General features: G+C 43.2%; 1 protein-coding gene across 1 annotated transcript; it reads left to right on the top strand.

Moving 5' to 3' along the window:
- Nucleotides 1-1335: 1335 nt before the first annotated feature.
- On the top strand, nucleotides 1336-5776 carry LOC115205152 (sprouty homolog 1, antagonist of FGF signaling (Drosophila)). Its single transcript, XM_029770847.1, has 2 exons — nucleotides 1336-1921; nucleotides 3567-5776. Exon 2 carries the CDS (start codon nucleotides 3622-3624, stop codon nucleotides 4669-4671), a length of 1050 nt encoding a protein of 349 aa, XP_029626707.1. The 5' UTR covers nucleotides 1336-1921; nucleotides 3567-3621; the 3' UTR covers nucleotides 4672-5776.
- Nucleotides 5777-20325: the final 14549 nt, after the last annotated feature.

The following is a 20325-nucleotide window of genomic DNA, read 5'->3' on the forward strand; positions in this document are numbered from 1 at the left end:
GGGAATGTGATGAAAGAAATAAAAGCTAAAATAAATCATTCTCTCTACTATTATTCTGACATTTCACATTATTAAAATGAAGTGGTGATCCTAACTGACCTAAGACAGGGATGTTTTACTTGGATTAAATATCAGGAATTGTGAAAAACTGAGTTTAAATGTATTTGGCTAAGGTGCATGTAAACTTCCGACTTCAACTGTATGCCAGATGGCTACTGCGTCTGCTATACAGATATAGACAACAGACAGGAGGGTAACAGACAGCCCTCCCCCATTACATTTCGATCTGCCCCTTTGATTATTGCATTGGGTGGAAAGTTTGAAGTAAACGGTTGTATACAACTTTAATAATGTGCTTTACATTTGGTTTGCATTTGCGTATTGGATATATCCAGGGGGAGAAAAAGAAGCACGGATGGTATATTAATCATTGCATCCATGGAAAATCTGTTAATTACTGTAATCCTAAAATTCCCAACCGCTCTCCGCACTTCCGACCACTATGAAGAGGTTCCCATCTGTCGTTTGCGGATCCAGCAGGAGTTGCTTTATCATCAAGCATCATCAAGCTTTTTTATATAGCCTATCCAGCCCAAACATCCGAGACATAGGCCTACAGATGCATTTATCAGTCCGTTAATGTAGAAGCATTGTGGAATTTTCTGACCCGAGATGGTATTGAGGTCATTCATCTATTGATTTTTCCATTTGAAGAGGATAAATTGACTTTGTATTGAACTTCCTTTTCTCATGGATCCGGATGTAGCGCATCCGCGACACCAATCAAACCAGACAGTCAAGAACAGAGGGGGGGATGCGGCGGGTGGGGGAATCTTTCCCTTCGCTTGCGGGGTGCCTTTTTCTTAAGGTGGCTCCGAAGTTATGTTTAGGCCCACTGTTTCACTGGAGTTATAACGCAACGGAGTAATGAAGGGGTTGTCATTTCCTTTTCTATATATCCAATTGTATTATGGTATTTTAGATTTAGGTCTTAGGCCAACAGTATTCCAGTAGGTCGTCATTGTAAATAATAATTTGTTCTTAACTGACTTGCCTAGTTAAATAAAGGATAAAAAGAAATACATTCTAAAATGATTTTCTGTCTTGAGTTTGATTTCTCACTATGCTATGCGTAATTGGAATGGTGAGACACCGTGGAATTAAATAAAACAACGTTATAAAAATGAATACTTCTGTTGCCACTGTTCCATAGTTTGTAAGCACAAGAACAAAATTCGCTTTCTCTGCTATTTCAAACCAGCTCCACCTTAACTGCTGCACACATCTCTATCGCCCGGCCTTCCACATCTGCCCAATGAATTAAGAGCGGATGCGATGTATCCTTTTTCAGTGGAGTGAATGGCCAATGGGAGTTGGCTTGTCGAGCAAACACTGAGCTCTACGTTCTCATTCATTCAGAGTTAGACAGGCATGCAGTGTTGAAGAGAGCACGTCCTCGATTAGCGCTTGCTTTTGAGCATTCAGCATAACAAAAACCTTATTTTACTACAATTTACTCATTAGAATTCGGAGACGGAAGCCATTGGATATATAATTATTTGTTTTCATATTGTAAATTAATTAAAATGTGTTTTTTTTTAAAGACTCCTAAAGAAGATTCTTCCTGCAATTGTTACTCGGTTTATGGACTAAACTGGGTTGTCTAAGTAGATCGGCTTCAAGTGCGCAACCTTTATTGGGTGCATCAAGAAGCGTGGATTTACAATTTCTGGAACACAGTGTGTAACGCACCAGATTTTAAGAAGGAATAACGAAAGAAGATAAGCTACAACATCGTATTTGGATTTAACGCAATCGTTACGAATGTTAAGAGCTAATTAAAATACGCTTGGACAATTGACTTGGATGGAGTTTTGGTATATTGGTTGATGGAATCGACGTTATGGATGGTTGCAGATGGGTGCGTATCTCCCCCTCAATGCGTGAAACACATTTGAAATGTCGGGTTTGGTCATAGATTCTTTGTTGCTTAAATGTAGACTAGATACGTCAAACCTTCGGATGCAAGTAGGCTATGCGCATAGTGTTCAGAACTCCGGCTTTGGGAACATTGTCGCCACTGTAGCTGCATGGAATAGAATAGGCTTGTGTCGATGGGTGTCCTTGGGAACACTCATCCGGTGCTTGAATCTGTAGAGTTGGCTTAACATTCTTCACACGCGTGTGTCTATTTAACACAGGTCATTCGACTTTCGAAAGGAATCAAAAACGGTCATAGTAGGGTTGTCAGAATAGAGGATCTCACGCGCAAGCACCCCTCCCCCACGACAGCCGAGTTGTTTTCATTCATAAGGTTTCCCCCCCTTATTTCGATTCATCTCTATCACATGGGCGGTTGCTCGGTCAACTAAACTCGATGGCATAGACATGTTTGTGGTATGATATGGCTAAAAACGGCGTATTTATGTCCATTTAAAAAAATAATAATAATAATAATTATGCTACCCATCCAAATAACGGCTAAACCTAGTTATTGTGCTCCGCGCGAGCTACTGTGGATTTTCATGAAGCAGTGTCAATAAATTAGAGCCCTGATTTATAAGCAAGCCGTCTTCACGTAGAGAATTCCTGTCTGTAAATTGTATCGGTTTTAAAACTTGCCTGCGTCGTGCTGATTACACCTTGCCAGTATGTGTTTACTGATCGGGGCCATTTGCACTCCTGTTTCGACGGATACGCGTTCACAGCTAGACCTGATACCTCGGCTAATTCCAGAAGATGTTCATATCCAATAGGCCGACGAGTAACGGTATTAGGTTTAATTCGATTGTATGTAATGTGCTTTTGAAGTTCTTGAGGCACAATAACTTAAACATGTGCTTGAAATTACATCGACATAAAGTCGACACTGATATTGTGGCGTTTTGTCGTGACCCCAGTTTTTTTTTGTTTTTACCCTATTGTCTTTACATTTCCTTCAAACCGTCTTCCGTTTAGTAATAGAATAATAAGTGAGGCAGCTCATTTTGTCCTCTTGGATCGTGGCCTCGTTCCGTCGCCGTGGCGCTTTATAATGTTAACTAGTCATACATATGTAAATTAGACCGGGAAGTATTTGTACTGAAGTTTGGATGTGTGCTTATTGAGGACGCTTCAAAACGAGTTAATAGTATACTTTTCCACGGCTTGCTTCGCCCAGAGCATTAAAATGTGTCATTGTAAAGGGGATGTTGATAAAATAAAATAGTTGGGCTAAGTGAACATGTTCTTAACATTGTTGAAGGTAGGCCTGCTGAAGTGTTAAAAATTATATATATTTTTAAAAGCACTAAACAGCCTAAACCACAAAATAACATACAATAATAATCGCCTCAATAGACTGCTCTTACCCTGTATTATAACAGATGATCATTGCTGAAAACTATTTGAATTGTATGGAGACCATCCAGGGATCTGTTGATGGTTGTACTTTGTCAGCTCATGAGTTGAATCTAAAATGCCATGGGAACAATATTCAAAACCTTCACCCTAGTTCACATTTACAAACGGCATCCTTGTCTTTACTGATAGCCCTTCTCTGTGTCTCACTTGCCGCCCCCTTGCAGGTTTTCTGATGCATGCCAAGTCCACGGTGAATGTCGGAAGTGGTGATCACCCCAGATGGCGCTCCAAAGTCAACATGGCCCTGGCGGTTCATTAGTGGTGATCCAGCAGCCTTCCCTGGAGGGCCGGCAGAGGTCGGATTACGAGCGGGAGCTCCATCATGCCGCCATCCTCTCCCTGGACCAAATCAAGGCCATTCGCTCCAGCAACGAGTACACAGAGGGGCCGTCGGTGGTCCGGAGGCCCCCTGCACCCCGCATGGCACCCAGGCCCGACAAGCAGCAGGAGAGGACTCACGAGGTGATCCTCGTCAATGTGAACAACAACTATGAGCACCGGCCGGTAGGGCATGGCCACCACGGTGCGGTGGTGGTAGTAGCCGGTGGGCAGCAGTGTAACACCAGGGCCCCGGGCCTTAATCGCTCCACCAGTACGGGCAGCGCGGCCAGCTCCGGGAGCAACAGCAGTGCATCCTCTGAGCAGGGACTCCTGGCCCGCTCGCCTCCCTCTAGACCGGGGATGGTGGCCCTCCACCAGCACCACCACAGAGCCGAGAGGACTCAGCCTGTTCGGGCTCAGCCCAAGGCGCTGCTAGCCCCCCAGAATGGCTCTCACCCTCCGCCGCCACTGGAGGCACCGCTCAAGCCCTCAGGGAAAGGGGACGTGGCGTCTGGCCACCAGTTCATCTGCGAGCGCTGCGGCAAGTGCAAGTGCGGGGACTGCACAACCCCAAGGACCCTGCCCTCGTGCCTGGCCTGCAACGGCCAGTGCCTGTGCTCGGCGGAGAGCGCCCTGGAGCATGGCACGTGCATGTGCCTGGTCAAGGGCATCTTCTACCACTGTTCCAACGACGACGAGGGAGACTCGTGCGCCGACCACCCCTGCTCGCTGTCTCGCTCCCACTGCTGCTCACGCTTCCTCTGCATGGGATTACTGTCGGTACTGTTTCCCTGTTTGCTGTGCTACCCGCCCGTCAAGGGGTGCCTGAAGGCGTGCCAGGGCTGCTACGACCAAGTCAACAGGCCCGGCTGCCGCTGCAAGAACTCCAACACTGTCTATTGCAAAATGGAGAGCTGGTCCCCACAGGCCCTGGAAAAGCCTTCCTGATCCCGTGTGTGTGTGTAGGAAGAGGGGCAGTCGATCCCCGTGCAGTTCTGACGATGATAATAATATTCACTATTGATGTTAATCAAACATTTGAAGCACCTCCCATCCGCCTCCTTTTCTCCAACGGGGAATCCTGCTAGGAGTAAAGCACGGAATATGAAAACCACTCAATTATTTTTTATATTTCCTTCCTTTTTTTCTGACAGGACCATGTTTTTACAGACCAGTGTTTGTCTGAACTGTTTCTGTCTCTCTTCAGCTACTCATTAAAGAATTTTCTGTTAGCTAGGCAGTTTCCCTGGTGCTTTAAGCTTCAAGTGAGAGCAGCCTCTTACCAAATCTGTGAAGGACTATCTAGCCAGGCAATATGTAGCTGTTACCACGTGTTCATAGCAAACGAGGATTGTTTGAATTCCCAGTTGCTACCACACTAAGACCATGGCTAGCTGGGTTTCTGTGCTCGAGTTGCATTATGGAAAGCACATCTATCTCATAGTATTCTGTTGGATATGTTTGTCTCCCTCCCCCCACTCATCATTCACACACATTCTGTGGCATTCTTCCCTTTTTTTTGTTTTCATTTTGTAAACTGTATGCTCAAATCCATAAGAGGAAATTCTGGCTATTTTTTAAAAGAAAATGTCTGTTAAAACATTTTTTTTTTGGTTGTAAAAATATTTATTATGTGAAGCTCTATTTTATGATATTTATTGCAAAAGACAGTCTTAAATGTACTCATGTCTGAATATAACAAAATATCAATACTTACTGAAAAAATTAAAGGGTGGCACAAAAGAAAAAACTATGTTAACTTTAATGCAGAAAATATATTAATAATGAAGAAAAAAAATGTTGTCTTGATTATCCTCATTACATTGACCCTTGGGAGTGATTCGCGCTGGTTTGAATGCTTTCAGGGTATTGAGATGTTTCATAAGCAGTGAATGGGTCCAAGTCTGGTTCTTGCATACACCATAGAGTACAATTATGAAACTGAGAACAAACTTTGGTTGATGAGTTATTTCAAGCAAGTGGTGCTTTTCTTTGCAAAACTTGGAATACTTTGGTCAACAGCAAGTTGATATTTACTCATTTGGAATTCTGGTAAAAAAATAAAAATAAATACTTAGTGAGTCATACTTATGTCAGCAATCAAGTTTTCAGGATATAGAACTTTCAAAATATAGAAAGTGCCAAACGCATCATACTTTCTGTATTTTAATGTTCTATATCAACTTGATTGTTGACGCGCAAAACATTTTGGCACTGTATCAATAGTGGACTAATGAAACAAATACCAAAAGAGTTTGAGTGGTATTTTCCTTTAAGAAACTTCATTCCAGCCAAGAGGTCACCACCAAACTAAGTAATAGCTTCATTCCTTTGTTTAAAAAGTTGCTCGATCAGGATGTTCCCAACTCCTAAATGGTCTCCATATTGAGGCCACAGTGTGTGTCTGAGAAATGAGAGCCACCATTATGACTACCCAAGGCCACCTGTTCAAAGATAATAAACCAGCTATCAATGCTGAGCTTTTATGGCGTGTTCCTGCACTAAAGGCAAAGATGGGGCAGATACAGACCCCATTTGGCTGCCTCTTTTTGTCATTGAATTTATCACTCTGGAAGTTTTCTGACCCCCAGGGGATAAGCTCATCACTTCTAAAGTTGGTGGGCCTGAAATGGCAGACCAGCAACAGGAAATGCAGTGAAATAATAGGGTTTAACTTTGAGTGGGCAGTTAGTCTGAAATACTATGTTTCAGTTTAGCTGGAGCAGGAAACTCTTGACCTCGAGTAAAACAAGGACAGTTATTCAGGGAGGTAATATGTGTTATATAACTAGGTTGTGTGGTAAACATTGAGAAGGGGGTATTTTTGTCGAAAACCAAGTGGCATTTTATGATTTAGCTGACTAGGCTCTTGCTGGGCCCAACCTGTAGGATTCACTGTCACTATGGTTCAACAGTTTGCATGAACAGAACAACCCTTCCAGATGTCTCCTTTTATTTAATGTGCTTTTTCACATTTTGGGGCTGGAATGTTCCTTTTTGTTACACTGAATTAAGAGTGAGTTAGTGATTTGTCAATTTCTGTTACCATTTTCTCATGGCTCCTGGACATTTGCAAATGTTTTTTTCTTTCAGGTTTCACTTTAGATCCCTGACACCGAGGACAGAGCTAAAACTGAATTCAGGAGGCGGCCAACATGAAGCTAATGTTTACTTTATATTTTCCAGTCTGATCCAAATAAGGAAACCGCTTCGCTCTGCATTTCCAGTTCTCAGATTTTAACAAGAGACCCTTAAAAACCTTCCTTTTTTCAATCAGATGAAATGCCTAGCGGTTAAGAGTGTTGGGCCAGTAACCGAAAGGTCGCTGGTTCTAATCCTCGACCTGACTAGTTGAAAAATCTGTCGATGTGCCCTTGAGCAATGTACTTAACCCTAATTGCTCCTGTAAATTGCTCTGGATAAGAGTGACTAAAATATAAATACCAAAATAATTTAAGGGTCTTAATATTTGTTTTCTATTTCAAGGATCCCACTCTAAGAGATTATTTGTCATCATCGCCCCAACAAGCTTCCATATTATTCATCATTCTCGTGTCAAGTCCCACACTGGGGTGAAAGTCAATCTGAGTCAGTTACGTCATTCCATGGCACAAGTTGCCACAAAGCGAACTGGCTCCCTCGCACTTGATGCAGAGTAAGTTTAGCAGCACCACACGCCCACGGGGTGCTATTTTTGAGTGTGTAAAGCTTGGCGGACCTTCTCCCGGGGCCCTCTGACAGCATTGGGGCCTTGAGAGTGCAAACATGCATGACTACCCTGTGAGTCACCACGGTGGAACCCACAAGCTCTGCTGCCGGCCGGGGCTGTCCTTAGCTAGGGCACTGCTGCTGACGCTGAAGCTTTTCTATAAACACTTCCCGGAGCATTCGTCACCAAAGGCAAAGCTCAGCTTTCAGTGTGCCTAACCTCAGTGCCTTTCCATAATTTTCTTAATAACATCTAAATGGAAATTAGCATTCATGGACTTTGTTGGGTGAAACTGTTTCTGAGAGATGGAGGGAACCATATGGTGGTGAATGTAGACAAGTTTCTGGTTCAATGTTTTTGAAAATATTTTTCCCCGTAGCATTGGAAATCTTACTCCATTCAGATGAATGAAGATTCATCTGATTTCATCAAAGTTAAAGATAACGCATAACGCCTGCTACAATCAAATCAACATTTATTTGTCACATGCTTTGTAAACAACAGGTGTAGACTAACAGTGAAATGCTTACTTATGGGTCATTTTCCAACAACGCAGAGTTAAGAGAAAATAGCGACACAAGGAGTAAATACACTGAATAATAATAGTAAAAGTAAAAGTAACAAGGCTATATGCAGGGAGTACGAGTACCGAGTCGATGTGCAGGGGTGCGAGGTAATTGAGGTAGCTACGTACATACAGGTAGGGTTAAAGTGACTAGGCAACAGGATAGACAGTTGCAGCAGCATATGTGGTGAGTGTGTGGGGCATCAGTATGCACGTGTGCGTATGTAGTGTGTGTTGGGATGTCAGTGTAAGTATGTGTGAGTGTGTGGGTAGAGTCCAGTGTGTGCGCATAGAGTCAGTGCAAGAGAGATTGTGCAAAAAAGGGTAAATGCAGGTAGTCTGGGTAGCCATTTGATTAGCTATTTAGAAGTATTTTCTTAGCAGTCTTATGGCTTGGGGGTAGAAGCTGTTCAGGGTCCTGTTGGTTCCAGACTTGGTGCACTGGTACCGCTTGATGTGTGGTAGCAGAGATAACAGACTATGGCTTGGGTGGCTGGAGTATTTGACAATTGTTTGTGTAGAGGTCCTGAATGGCAGGGAGTTCAGCCCCAGTGATGTACTGGGCCACACTCATTACCCTCTGTAATGCCTTGCGGTCAGGTACCTTGCATTAGCCGTACCAAGCGGTGATGCAGCCAGTCAAGATGCTCTCAATGTTGCAGCTGTAGAACTTTTTGAGGATCTGAGTGCCCATGCCAAATCTGTTCAGCCTCCTGAGGGGGAAGGGGCGTTGATGTGCCCTCTTCACAACTGTGTGGGTGTGTGTGGACTATGTTAATTTCTTAGTGATGTGGACACCTAGGAACTTGAAGCTCTCGAACCCGCTCCACTACAGCCCCATCAATGTGGATGGGGGCCTGTTCCGTTTCCTGTAGTCCATGATCAGCTCCTTTGTTTTGCTTATGTTGAGGGAGATGTTGTTGTCCTGACACCACACTGCCAGATCTCTGACCTTCTCCCTATAGGCTGTCTCATCGTTGTCGGTGATCAGGCCTACCACTGTTGTGTCATCAACAAACTTGATGAAGGTGTTGGAGTCGTGTGCAGCCATGCAGTTGTGGATGAACAGGGAGTACAGGAGGGGACTGAGCACACACCCCTGAGGGGCCCCCGTGTTGATGGTCAGTGTGGCTGAGGTGTTGTGTTGTGGCGGATGTGTCTGGTTTCTATTCTGAGGCTGGTTGGTTACAAGGAAAACACTTATTTACTTTAGTGACCTTTTTATAATTCACATATTAGTAATAAACAATGTTTTATCAGGTGCTGGGACTACTTTGGCAGAGGTGTTCCATTGGAACCAAGCCTCTTTGCATTTACTCCTTGGTTTCACACACAGGGCCAGGGTGTAAACTGTTCACACATTGTCCCCAAGTGATGTGTGTCTATGCAGCGTTACTGCCATCTGATACCACACATTATTCCCAAGCCCCTCTTCCTGTTTGTCTTTGTCTGCCATTTTATGGACAAAGGCCAGTAGAGTATAGGGAGGAGAAGGCGGGGGTTGAGTGAGAGGGTCAATAACCGAGCCTTGGCAATCATTCAGAGGGATCCTATTGTAATTAATGGCCAGGCACGTTTGAGAGATGAGCTTTGCGCTAGATCAATAGCTTTTATTGCATCACCGGGATTGATTCATCAGCATGCAGAAGGCCACTTCCTCCCAGACTGATCACAAAGTCATGGCTAATACCTCCTAACCAACGATAAGTGTGTGTCCTACTAATGCCAAATTCAGTCAAATCCAAGAGGCCGATGCGTTAATCTAACAAACGTAACTAGAAGTGAAGACGGTTTGATAATTCTGTCAAGAAACGCTCATTTGGGTCTGGGAAGGTGTAGAAAAGAGAATTACATCTAGAAATGTTGAAGCAACAGTTGGATGGCTAAGTGTTCTGAAAAAATACAGCAACAAAATCTCCACTTATTTTCTCAAACTTCGTAGGCTACAGAGTTACAGTACAGTGTACTTCATGAGCCACAGTATATTAGCTATGTATACTGCTCTTCCTTCTGGCCGGATGGGCCCACATTGATAAGATCATATAATGCTCCTTTCTTAACACCCCCAGAGATATGTACAAACCCCCTCCTCCTTTCCTTTTTTCCTTGATATCTCAACCAAGGAAAAAAATGCCTCCCAAAACTTCAAAAAATAAAAGAGCTTAAATCATTCTTTGGAGGCAATGGCCCCTTTCGGAGTGTGTGTGTGTGTTTGTGTTTGGTGGGGGGTTGCTTTCCCCCCTTCTCTTTTCCCCCTATTTTTTTAAAGATTAGACTATGCATCCAGCCAGATGGTTCCCGTCTGCTGACTTTTTTCAATTCACTTCCTCTCCTCACAGACAGTCTGTGCCCCTCCCCCGCTTCCCCTCTCTCTCTCTCTCCTTGCCCTCCCTCCCTCCCTCCCCAATGGCTCCTCTGTTATGCGACTGGAAATAATCTTTTATTGCCCAGTTGTTCGGAAGTGACCTCCTGCCCTTGATTAGATAGGGCCAAGTCCTATCACACGATTGTGTTTGAGCTGGCAGCCCCCCCCCCCCACCTCTCCTCTCCTCCCCCTTTTCACTGGCAGGCTTGGTGATCCTGTGTAAGGGACTACAATGGGGGGCTTTAGTCTGTCCGGCTCTCGGCTGGGGGGGATCGGGTGGGGGTCATGTCATTTTGTGGCGGGAGGGAGATGGTTTGCCCTTCCTCCCTTCCTTTCCTCCCTCCTTCTTGATGACCCTCAATAGGGGCCTCAAAGGTTCCCTTTTAATCTCTACTTTTAGTGGACCCTTGAGTCAACTGTGAGTGGTCAACAGGTGAGCAACAGTTCAGTGATGGCTGCTCAGATATTTGGCCTTTGATGGGTCCCTATTTGGTTACCTACTTTAATTGATCTGTGTTTGTGCCTTGTTAAGAACTCACATTTCCAAAAACTTCAGCATTGATCACAGGGATTCCATTTCACTGCTCTGTCAAAAGCGGAATTCCAAATACCAAAGCATTTCTTTAGAGGATCAAGATAGAGGTTTAAACAGTCAGTCACTTGATTGTTCAAAATGACCAATTCGTTTTTTAGGTTCCTTCTAAACCAGATCAAAGCAATAGTTTCTCCAATGACAAAGATACCTAATATTATGGATAATCACCATATGAAACCCAAGAATCTGCAAATAAATGTGTACCAAACCACAGCGTAGCATTGCAAGAAAAACAACAGCTGACAAAAAGTTACAAAATAGGTTTGGAGGAATGTTGTGTATTCTCGTTCTGTCAGTTGGACACAAAACATAGTATTTGGCAGTTAGAAAGCATATTTTTTTAATTAACCCTTATTTTACCAGGGCCTCATACTGAGACCATCTCTTTTACAGATGAGCCCTGAATTACATAAATTACAAAAAATACACACATCCAAATATAAATACAAACTGCAAGTAGAAAGAAAAACATGGTCGTAAAAAAACATTAATCAGTAATAAGGTCCTTAATCAGCTTTCTGAATTGCTCTAGAGGCACCAGAACATAAAATGTAAGAACATTTTGAAGATTGTTCCACAAATAAGGTGGCAGAAACCTAAAACCTGATTTGCATACTGTAACTCAGTAGATGCCAAAGGAATTTCCAGAGTTAGCCATCCCTGAGACTAGGTGTGGTAAGTCCTACGTCTTAAGTTTAGTAATCATGTTTAGGTAAAGTGGGATTTTTTTGTAAAAGGGCTTTATAAATGTAAATGTATGTGACATCAAAGAGGTCCAACAAACTTTCTGGTAGAGAATGCCATGCTGAGTACTAAAACTGTTACCCGTAATAAAGCGCAGTGCGCTATGATAAACTGCATCTAACGGCTTTAATGAAGTGGCAGCTATGTTTATATAGATAGGAACGTCTACTGAAGAATCTGCTTTCTACTGTTTAGCGAGAGGCAGGACCTATTTCTTAACTAACTCATCAATAGGCTTTTTAAAAGACAGCTTTTTATCTATGCAGATGCCCAGTTATTTGTAAGCAGTGACACAATCAATATAAAATCAAATCAAATCCATTTTTATTAGTCACATGCACCGAATACAACAGGTGTATACAACACCTTACAGTGAAATACTTACTTACAAGCCCTTAACCAACAATGCAGTTTTAAGAAAAATACCCCCAAAAAATAAGAAATACAGTGAGGGAAAAAAGTATTTGATCCCCTGCTGATTTTGTATGTTTGCCCACTGACAAAGAAATGATCAGTCTATAATTTTAATGGTAGGTTTATTTGAACAGTGAGAGACAGAATAACAACAAAAAAATACAGAAAACGCATGTCAAAAATGTTATAAATTGATTTGCATTTTAATGAGGGAAATAAGTATTTGACCACTCTGCAAAACATGACTTAGTACTTGGTGGCAAAACCCTTGTTGGCAATCACAGAGGTCAGACGTTTCTTGTAGTTGGCCACCAGGTGGAAGAAACACAAAAGAACTGTCAATCTCCCTCGGCCTGGGGCTCCATGCAAGATCTCACCTCGTGGAGTTGCAATGATCACGAGAACGGTGAGGAATCAGCCCAGATCTACACGGGAGGATCTTGTCAATGATCTCAAGGCAGCTGGGACCATAGTCACCAAGAAAACAATTGGTAACACACTACGCCGTGAAGGACTGAAATACTGCAGCTCCCCTTGCTCAAGAAAGCACATATACATGCCCGTCTGAAGTTTGCCAATGAACATCTGAATGATTCAGAGGACAACTGGTGAAAGTGTTGTGGTCAGATGAGACCAAAATGGTGCTCTTTGGCATCAACTCAACTCGCCGTGTTGGGAGGAGGAGGAATGCTGCCTATGACCCCAAGAACACCATCCCCACCGTCAAACATGGAGGTGGAAACATTATGCTTTGGGGGTGTTTTTCTGCTAAGGGGACAGGACAACTTCACCGCATCAAAGGGACGATGGACGGGGCCATGTACCATCAAATCTTGGGTGAGAACCTCCTTCCCTCAGCCAGGGCATTGAAAATGGGTCGTGGATGGTATTCCAGCATGACAATGACCCAAAACACACGGCCAAGGCAACAAAGGAGTGGCTCAAGAAGAAGCACATTAAGGTCCTGCAGTGGCCTAGCCAGTCTCCAGACCTTAATCCCATAGAAAATCTGTGGAGGGAGCTGAAGGTTCGAGTTGCCAAACGTCAGCCTCGAAACCTTAATGACTTGGAGAAGATCTGCAAAGAGGAATGGGACAAAATCCCTCCTGAGATGTGTGCAAACCTGGTGGCCAACTACAAGAAACGTCTGACCTCTCTGATTGCCAACAAGGGTTTTGCCACCAAGTACTAAGTCATGTTTTGCAGAGGGGTCAAATACTTATTTCCCTCATTAAAATGCAAGTCATTTTATAACATTTTTGACATGCGTTTTTCTGGATATTTTTGTTTTTATTCTGTCTCTCACTGTTCAAATAAACCTACCATTAAAATTATAGACTGATAATTTCTTTGTCAGTGGGCAAACGTAGAAAATCAGCAGGGGATCAAATACTTTTTTCCCTCACTATAAAAGTAACAAATAATTAAAGAGCAGCAGTAAAATAACAATAGCGAAGCTATATACAGGGGGTACCGGTACAGAGTCAATGTGTGGGAGCACCGGTTAGTCGAGGTAATTGAGGTAATATGTACATGTAGGTAGAGTTATTAAAGTGACTATGCATAGATCATAACAGAGAGTAGCAGCAGTGTAAAAGGGGGGGGGGGCAATGCAAATAGTCTGGGTAGCCATTTGATTAGATGTTCAGGAGTCTTATGGCTTGGGGATAGAAGCTGTTTAGAAGCCTCTTGGACCTAGACTTAGACCGGCGCTCCGGTACCGCTTGCCGTGCGGTAGCAGAGAGAACAGTCTATGACTAGGGTGGCTGGAGTCTTTGACAATTTTTAGGGCCTTCCTCTGACACCGCCTGGTATAGAGGTCCTGGATGTCAGGAAGCTTTGCCCCAGTGATGTACAGGGTTGTACGAACTACCCTCTGTAGTACCTTGCAGTCAGAGGCCAAACAGTTGCCATACCTGTCAGTGATGCAACCCATCAGGATGCTCTCAATGGTGCAGCTGTAGAACCTTTTGAGGATTTGAGGATCCATGTCAAATCTTGTCAGTCTCCTGAGGGGGAATAGGTTTTGTTGTGCCCTCTTCACGACTGTCTTGGTGTGCTTGGACCATGTTAGTTTGTTGGTAATGTGGACACCAAGCAACTTGAAGCTCTCAACCTCCTCCACTACAGTCCCGTCAATGAGAATGGGGGCGTGCTCAGTCCTCCTTTTCCTGTAGTCCACAATCATCTCATTTGTCTTGATCACGTTGAGAGAGAGGTTGTTGTCCTGGCACCACACAGCCAGGTCTCTGACCTCCTCCCTATAGGCTATCTCGTCATTGTTGGTGATCAAGTTGTGTGACACTGTTGTGTCATCGGCAAACTTAGTGATGGTGTTGGAGTCATGCCTGGCCGTGCAGTCATGAGTGAACAGGGAGTACAGGAGGGGACTGAGCATGCACCCCTGAGGGGCCCCCGTGTTGAGGATCAGCGTGGCGGATGTGTTGTTACCTACCCTTACCACCTGGTGGCAGCCCCTCAGGAAGTCCAGGATCCAGTTGCAGAGTGAGGTGTTAAGTCCCAGGGTCCTTAGCTTAGTGATGAGCTTTGAAGGCACTATGGTGTTGAACTCTGAGCTGTAGTCAATGAATAGCACTCTCAAATAGGTGTTCCCTTTGTCCAGGTGTGAAAGAGCAGTGTGGAGTGCAATAGAGATTGCCTCGTCTGTGGATCTGTTGGGGCGGTATGCAAATTGGAGTGGGTCTAGGGTTTCTGGGATAAGGATGTTGATGTGTACACCATCCAATATGGACACCATCCACAGTACGTATGCTTAAATAATCAGACCTATTTTTATGCGCTCTAGAGAACAACATATAATCAGTTTTACCTGCATTCAGTAATCATTTCAGGTCAATAAAGTTTTCTGTAACACAATGAAGGCAGACTGTAGTTCAGATAGAGCCTGCTCAACTGTGGGGGAAATAGCATGCACAACAGTATCATTTCCATATATTTGCAGGTTACAATTATTTTACGGACAAGTCAATATTGTTAATATAGTACAGGACCCAGAATCAACCCCTGCGGCACACCTTTCGTAATATCCAGGAAACCCGATGTAACACCATCAGTAGATATTCATTGAGTTAAATCTGTCAAGTCATTTTTAAACCAGTTACATGCAGCCTGGTCAAGGCCAACCAAGGAAATCCTTTGAATTAGCATTGGGTGATCAAAAGTATGGAAAGCCTTTGACAGGTCAATGAAGAGGGCAGCACGATGTTGCCTTTTATCCATACAGTTAGCCACATCTATAACTAGGGATCCAGCAGAGATAGTGCTATGACCTGGTCTAAAACCTGGCTTGATGTACATTTGGAATACATTTCAAAGATAAGAAAGATCTTAGCTGAGAATTAATCCTGGATTCTAATGTTTTAGCTTGGCAAGAAAGAAATAGGCCAACAATTATTTAGGTCACAAAAGTCACCCCCTTTGTGAAGGAGGAGTACATGGGCCACCTTCCAAACCTTGGGGATAGTACCAGATATAATTGTCAGGTTAAAAATATGGGTTAATGATTCAGCAATCGGGGGGCAGAGAGCTGCAGCAAAAATAGAATAAGCATATCAGCTTCAGTGGATGTTTTTACATACATTTTAAGCAAGGTATCTATCAAATCACGTATAGTAAATTGTTAAATGAAAACAAATGTTGACAGGTTAACCATCGTGTCAGCTAGAGGCTGGCAGAGGAAAGAGCAGTTGATTGACTACACCACCATTGCTCTCAAATAAAAAGCCTGCTGTGATATCATTATGATTAAAATCATCACTTATCCCATTCTTCTCAGTTATGATGCAAGAGTCAGACAGAACCTGCTTAGACAGGGAAGAAGAGGAATTTGTTCGCTTCAGTGCATTTACTGTTCTCAAATATTTAGAAGAATCACCAGCAGAGATAGAGCTTAAAAAGTAGCTTGATTTAGCTTTCTTAATCGAGATAGTACATCTGTTTCTCAGTTGTCTGAAAGATTGCCAGTCCGCGACAGAGTCAGTTTTTCTTGCTTTGGCCCAGGCCTGACTTCTCATCTGAAAGAGCTCAGATAACGCAGAAGAAAACCAAGGGTTCGATCTATCTTTGACTCTGAATTGTTTAAAAGGGGCGTGTTTATCTGCCAGAGGAATATATATGGAGGAGACATTTTCTAGAGCCAACTCAGGGTCTGGAATACAGGAGACAGTGGCTAAATCAGAGTAGAACATGGCATGTAAAAACCCTTGCGCAGATAACTTTAAAAATGTATATTCTTCATTAAACGAGGATTAGTGCTTTGCTGTTTCGTATCTCTAATACATACTATGGGACAATGATCACTGAGATCATATGCAAATACTCCACTAGACAAATATTTATAGGGGTAAGAATTGAATCAATGAATGAAGGGTTAACAATTGTTGATGGCTATAGTGCACACACACCTAAGATCAATTGAGTCAGATTAAAATATGTGCTCTTAAATTGATCTGAGGCCGGGTATAGCCAATCCAGATTCAAAATCCCCTAAAATGACCAACTCCAAGGACAGAAAATTATTACTTTGTAGTTTAACATAGGAGACATGAGACAAGCAGACAGGAATACATTTTTCGTTAGTCTCCTTCTCTTATGTTACTATAAACCTATACCAAAACCCCTGTTTAACCCTGTTAATGAAGGCCAGCCATTTGAATAGGTGAGAATAGACAGCAACAGCACTCTGATAACAGCACTCCTACTTCCATGGAGGAACTGAGCTCATGTTGTTGTCCCCCCCCCAAAAAAAAAATCCTTACCTAATATAAAATGTAAACTGCTTATATGCATTTGCTAGGCTAACTAGCTAGCTATCTCTTAAAATGCAATGTAGACAAAATGTTGCTATGCAAATCTACCTACTGGTAAGTTAGAGATTGTTTTGCTTAGTGGGGAGCCCCCCTAACTCCCTACAGGGGATCTGGAGCAGGGGGGTCCCCGAACAGGAAGCATTGAGTCCCCCTCTTCTCTATGCGCTTGAGGGGACCCCCAGATCAAAGGCGAGGCACACAGAAAAGGCTTATCTGTTGTTGATTTTGGGCTTTCAGTGAAGCACAGGGTTCTAGAAATGTGTCTAGGAATTACAGGGCCAGATCATAGAATCCCTCTTTACATCTTGTTATGCTTTTGTTCTTCGAGGGCTTTGAAATGGGGGGCTCCGCTCACTATTTGGTGCCTTTAAAGTATACGGGAAAAAATTACTGAGAGACTATAAGTAAAAAGCCTTTCTTCTCGGCGACATGGAAGTGACTCAACAAAAACAAATGCACAGACTGTATAAAAAGGGGAAATAAAAATCACATCCTGGAGACATTTCGATGAAGCCGGGTTTCTTTGAACCTTTTCTTCTGGAATTCCTCAATATCGAGCACAGTTTATACAGTGGCTGGTGAGTAGGCTAGGTGCAACAGGGTCCAGTTCCATATCTTTCTCCTCTCTGTAAAAGTTGCATTAACATTTCAATTTCGCACTCTGCAAGAGGCTCGATTCGATCTCCATTGTGCTCGATAGTGGCATTATGCTGGAGGGGTAACAGAAGCTGGAGAGCAGCCTTTCTTCCAGCTGTAAGTTCTTATTAACTATGTCCCCTCTATAATACTCCCCAGCTTGTTTTGTTGAGATCACATCCCCTTCATTGAAACAGCCATGTCAATCAAAGCCGGGGCTCCACTTGGTCGAAGTACACTGCCGGATGATTGACACCTCAGACTGTGTGTGTGGATTCTATAGAGCCTGTTGTTAGCCCACCACCAGGACAAATTATTTTAAACCCGTGTGTTTTGTTTATCTCCATTGGAGATGCTGAATATTGCAGGTAGAACAAACATGTGACACGTTGAATAACTAACTCCTGATCCTGATTTCCTTTCTTGTGTCAAGAAAAAAAAATGATATTTTGGGGAAAATATCTAACATTTCAAGTTGTATTGTTTTAATAATTTTTTGAGGAAGAGTCAGTTTGTCTTCAAGCTTATTACAGTTTTGTCATAACTTAAGACAGAGTTATAACAGGGTTATAGGTTACAGTAGGTCTCCTAGTTTATTCTTCTTGTTCTATTATGTAGCAGGGGGACAATTCTTACTTCAATAACTTTATATCTGAGTTCAACCCAGTATGTCTTCTGTGGCTCTTATGTTCAGGCTTCAAATCATATAGACTTCAAATCTAACAGGCTTCAAATCTAGCAAGCTTCAAATATGGCAAAAAGCATAACGCCTTCCCAGACAGGCCCTTTTCTCTGCATCTGTTTCGGTGTGCTCTTGAGGAATAGCTGGGTGGGTTATGTGTGGGTGAGAAGTTGAAAGGAAACTCCAGCCACCCTCGCCTGCGAATCTCACACCATCACTCAGGATGAATCGAACGGCAACGCTTTGGAGAAACAAAAGGAAATAGAGAGAGGGATAGAACGTGAGGAAAAAAGTGAAACCAGCTGTTTGGAAGTGCCTCATCTTTACGACGTTGCAGCAACGCGGGCTCATAACCGAGTCCAAGTTTTGCCACAATCAAACGCTCCATTTGCCTTTACCGGAATATTACAGAAGTTATGCGGTAGATGTAGACAACAAAGGGTTCTCTAATGTTTTCCTGCCTGAGGGAATAGTACTGTCAAGTGTCAGTGTGTAGCGGGTCGGACGAAGTCAGGCGCAGGACACAGAACTGAGTAAAAACGTAAATTTACCCGAAAATAAACCAAACATATATCCACACTGGGATACACACCAGCTCACAGAAATACTGACCATTTCACAACGAACAAACACGCACAAAACCATGTGGGAACCAGAGGGTTAAATAGGGAGTCAATTATAACGTAATGGAAACCAGGTGTGTCCAATCAAGACAAAACAACATAGAAAAAGAAATGTAGATCAGTGGCGGCTAGAAAGCCGGTGACGTCGACCGTCGAACGCCGCCCGAACAAGGAGAGGCACCAACTTTGGCGGAAGTCGTGACAAGTACACACTGGACCCACATCAAGCCTCCAGTCTGCTCCGCTATGTCATGCTACCAGGTGCACACTTAAAAGACCTTTGGTGGGCGAGCCCAGAGCCCAGCCCGTACTAAAACAGCCCCCACATAATCACCAGTGGTGCTTGAATGGATGTGCTTTGGGATTGGTAGGTTCGAATTTGGCTATATGTTAAATAGTGATCTTTTACCACAGGCTTTTCCTTTCCTTTCTATGAGCTTTGAGTGATCATGGGGCTCAAAGTATTGTTGCACTGCTAAAAGGTGACTTTGTGTTACAGCTCCTTAAAGATATAATGTGTGGAGAAATGTGTAACTGTGATATAAAAGTTGCCAACCTTAGGTACACATGGGGTACAAATTCTTTGGACTTTCTGACCAGTCCGAAGTTTGGACACACATTTTCTTTCTTTTTACTATTTTCTACATTGCATTCCAGCTGAAGCTGGTTGAGAGAATTCCAAGCGTGTGCAAAGCTGTCATCAAGGCAAAGGGTGAAAATAGAAAATATATTTTGTTTTGTTTAACACTTTTTTGGTTACTACATGATTCCATATGTGTTATTTCATAGTTTTGATGTCTTCACTATTATTCTACAATGTAGAAAATAGTACAAATAAAGAAAACCCCTTGAATGAGTAGGTGTGTCCAAAGTTTTGACTGGTACTGTAAACTCATAGAGATAAGAAAGCTGTCAAGACTTGTAAAATGACAATAAATCAGCTTCCTGATTATGGAAGATTATTTGCATACATACTAAAGGTCATTTCCTGCTTACAGGCTTATATAAGTAGTCGTTGCATATCTGGAAACAACATCTCAACTGTGGGTGTTCCCTATGTGTTAATGAGTCAAATTGAAGTACATAAATCAACTTTCATTCTGCAAAAGTTCATGCTCTTGCAAAGGAAGTGCACTGCAATCGTCAATCTGGTGAAAAGCCTGGAGGTCGTGGGTGGGGTTGAAAGTTTAGAGCACTGTAGGTGCTGATGAGTACTTCCCCCCACACCCCCGTCATCTACATGTGAATGGAACCTGCTCGTTGACTTGGTATACCCCACCACCGTGGAGGCCCCTGGGTATAAGAGTGTAAGCTTTGTTGTTTTCATTTGTTTTTCCTTTTTCCCTCCCCTTCTCAGTTCTGATCAAGTCGGCTGGGCTCTTTCAGGAGGGGGCCCCTTGGTCGGGGGGAGGAGAAGAGAAGGGGAAGGAGGGGATTGAC

Source organism: Salmo trutta, chromosome 13 (assembly GCF_901001165.1).
Source record: "Salmo trutta chromosome 13, fSalTru1.1, whole genome shotgun sequence".
Lineage (NCBI taxonomy): Eukaryota > Metazoa > Chordata > Actinopteri > Salmoniformes > Salmonidae > Salmo > Salmo trutta.

What these genes read in the sequence shown, in the direction of transcription:
- LOC115205152 (XM_029770847.1), top strand. Translation starts at nt 3,622, where the DNA reads ATGGCGCTCCAAAGTCAACATGGCCCTGGCGGTTCATTAGTGGTGATC.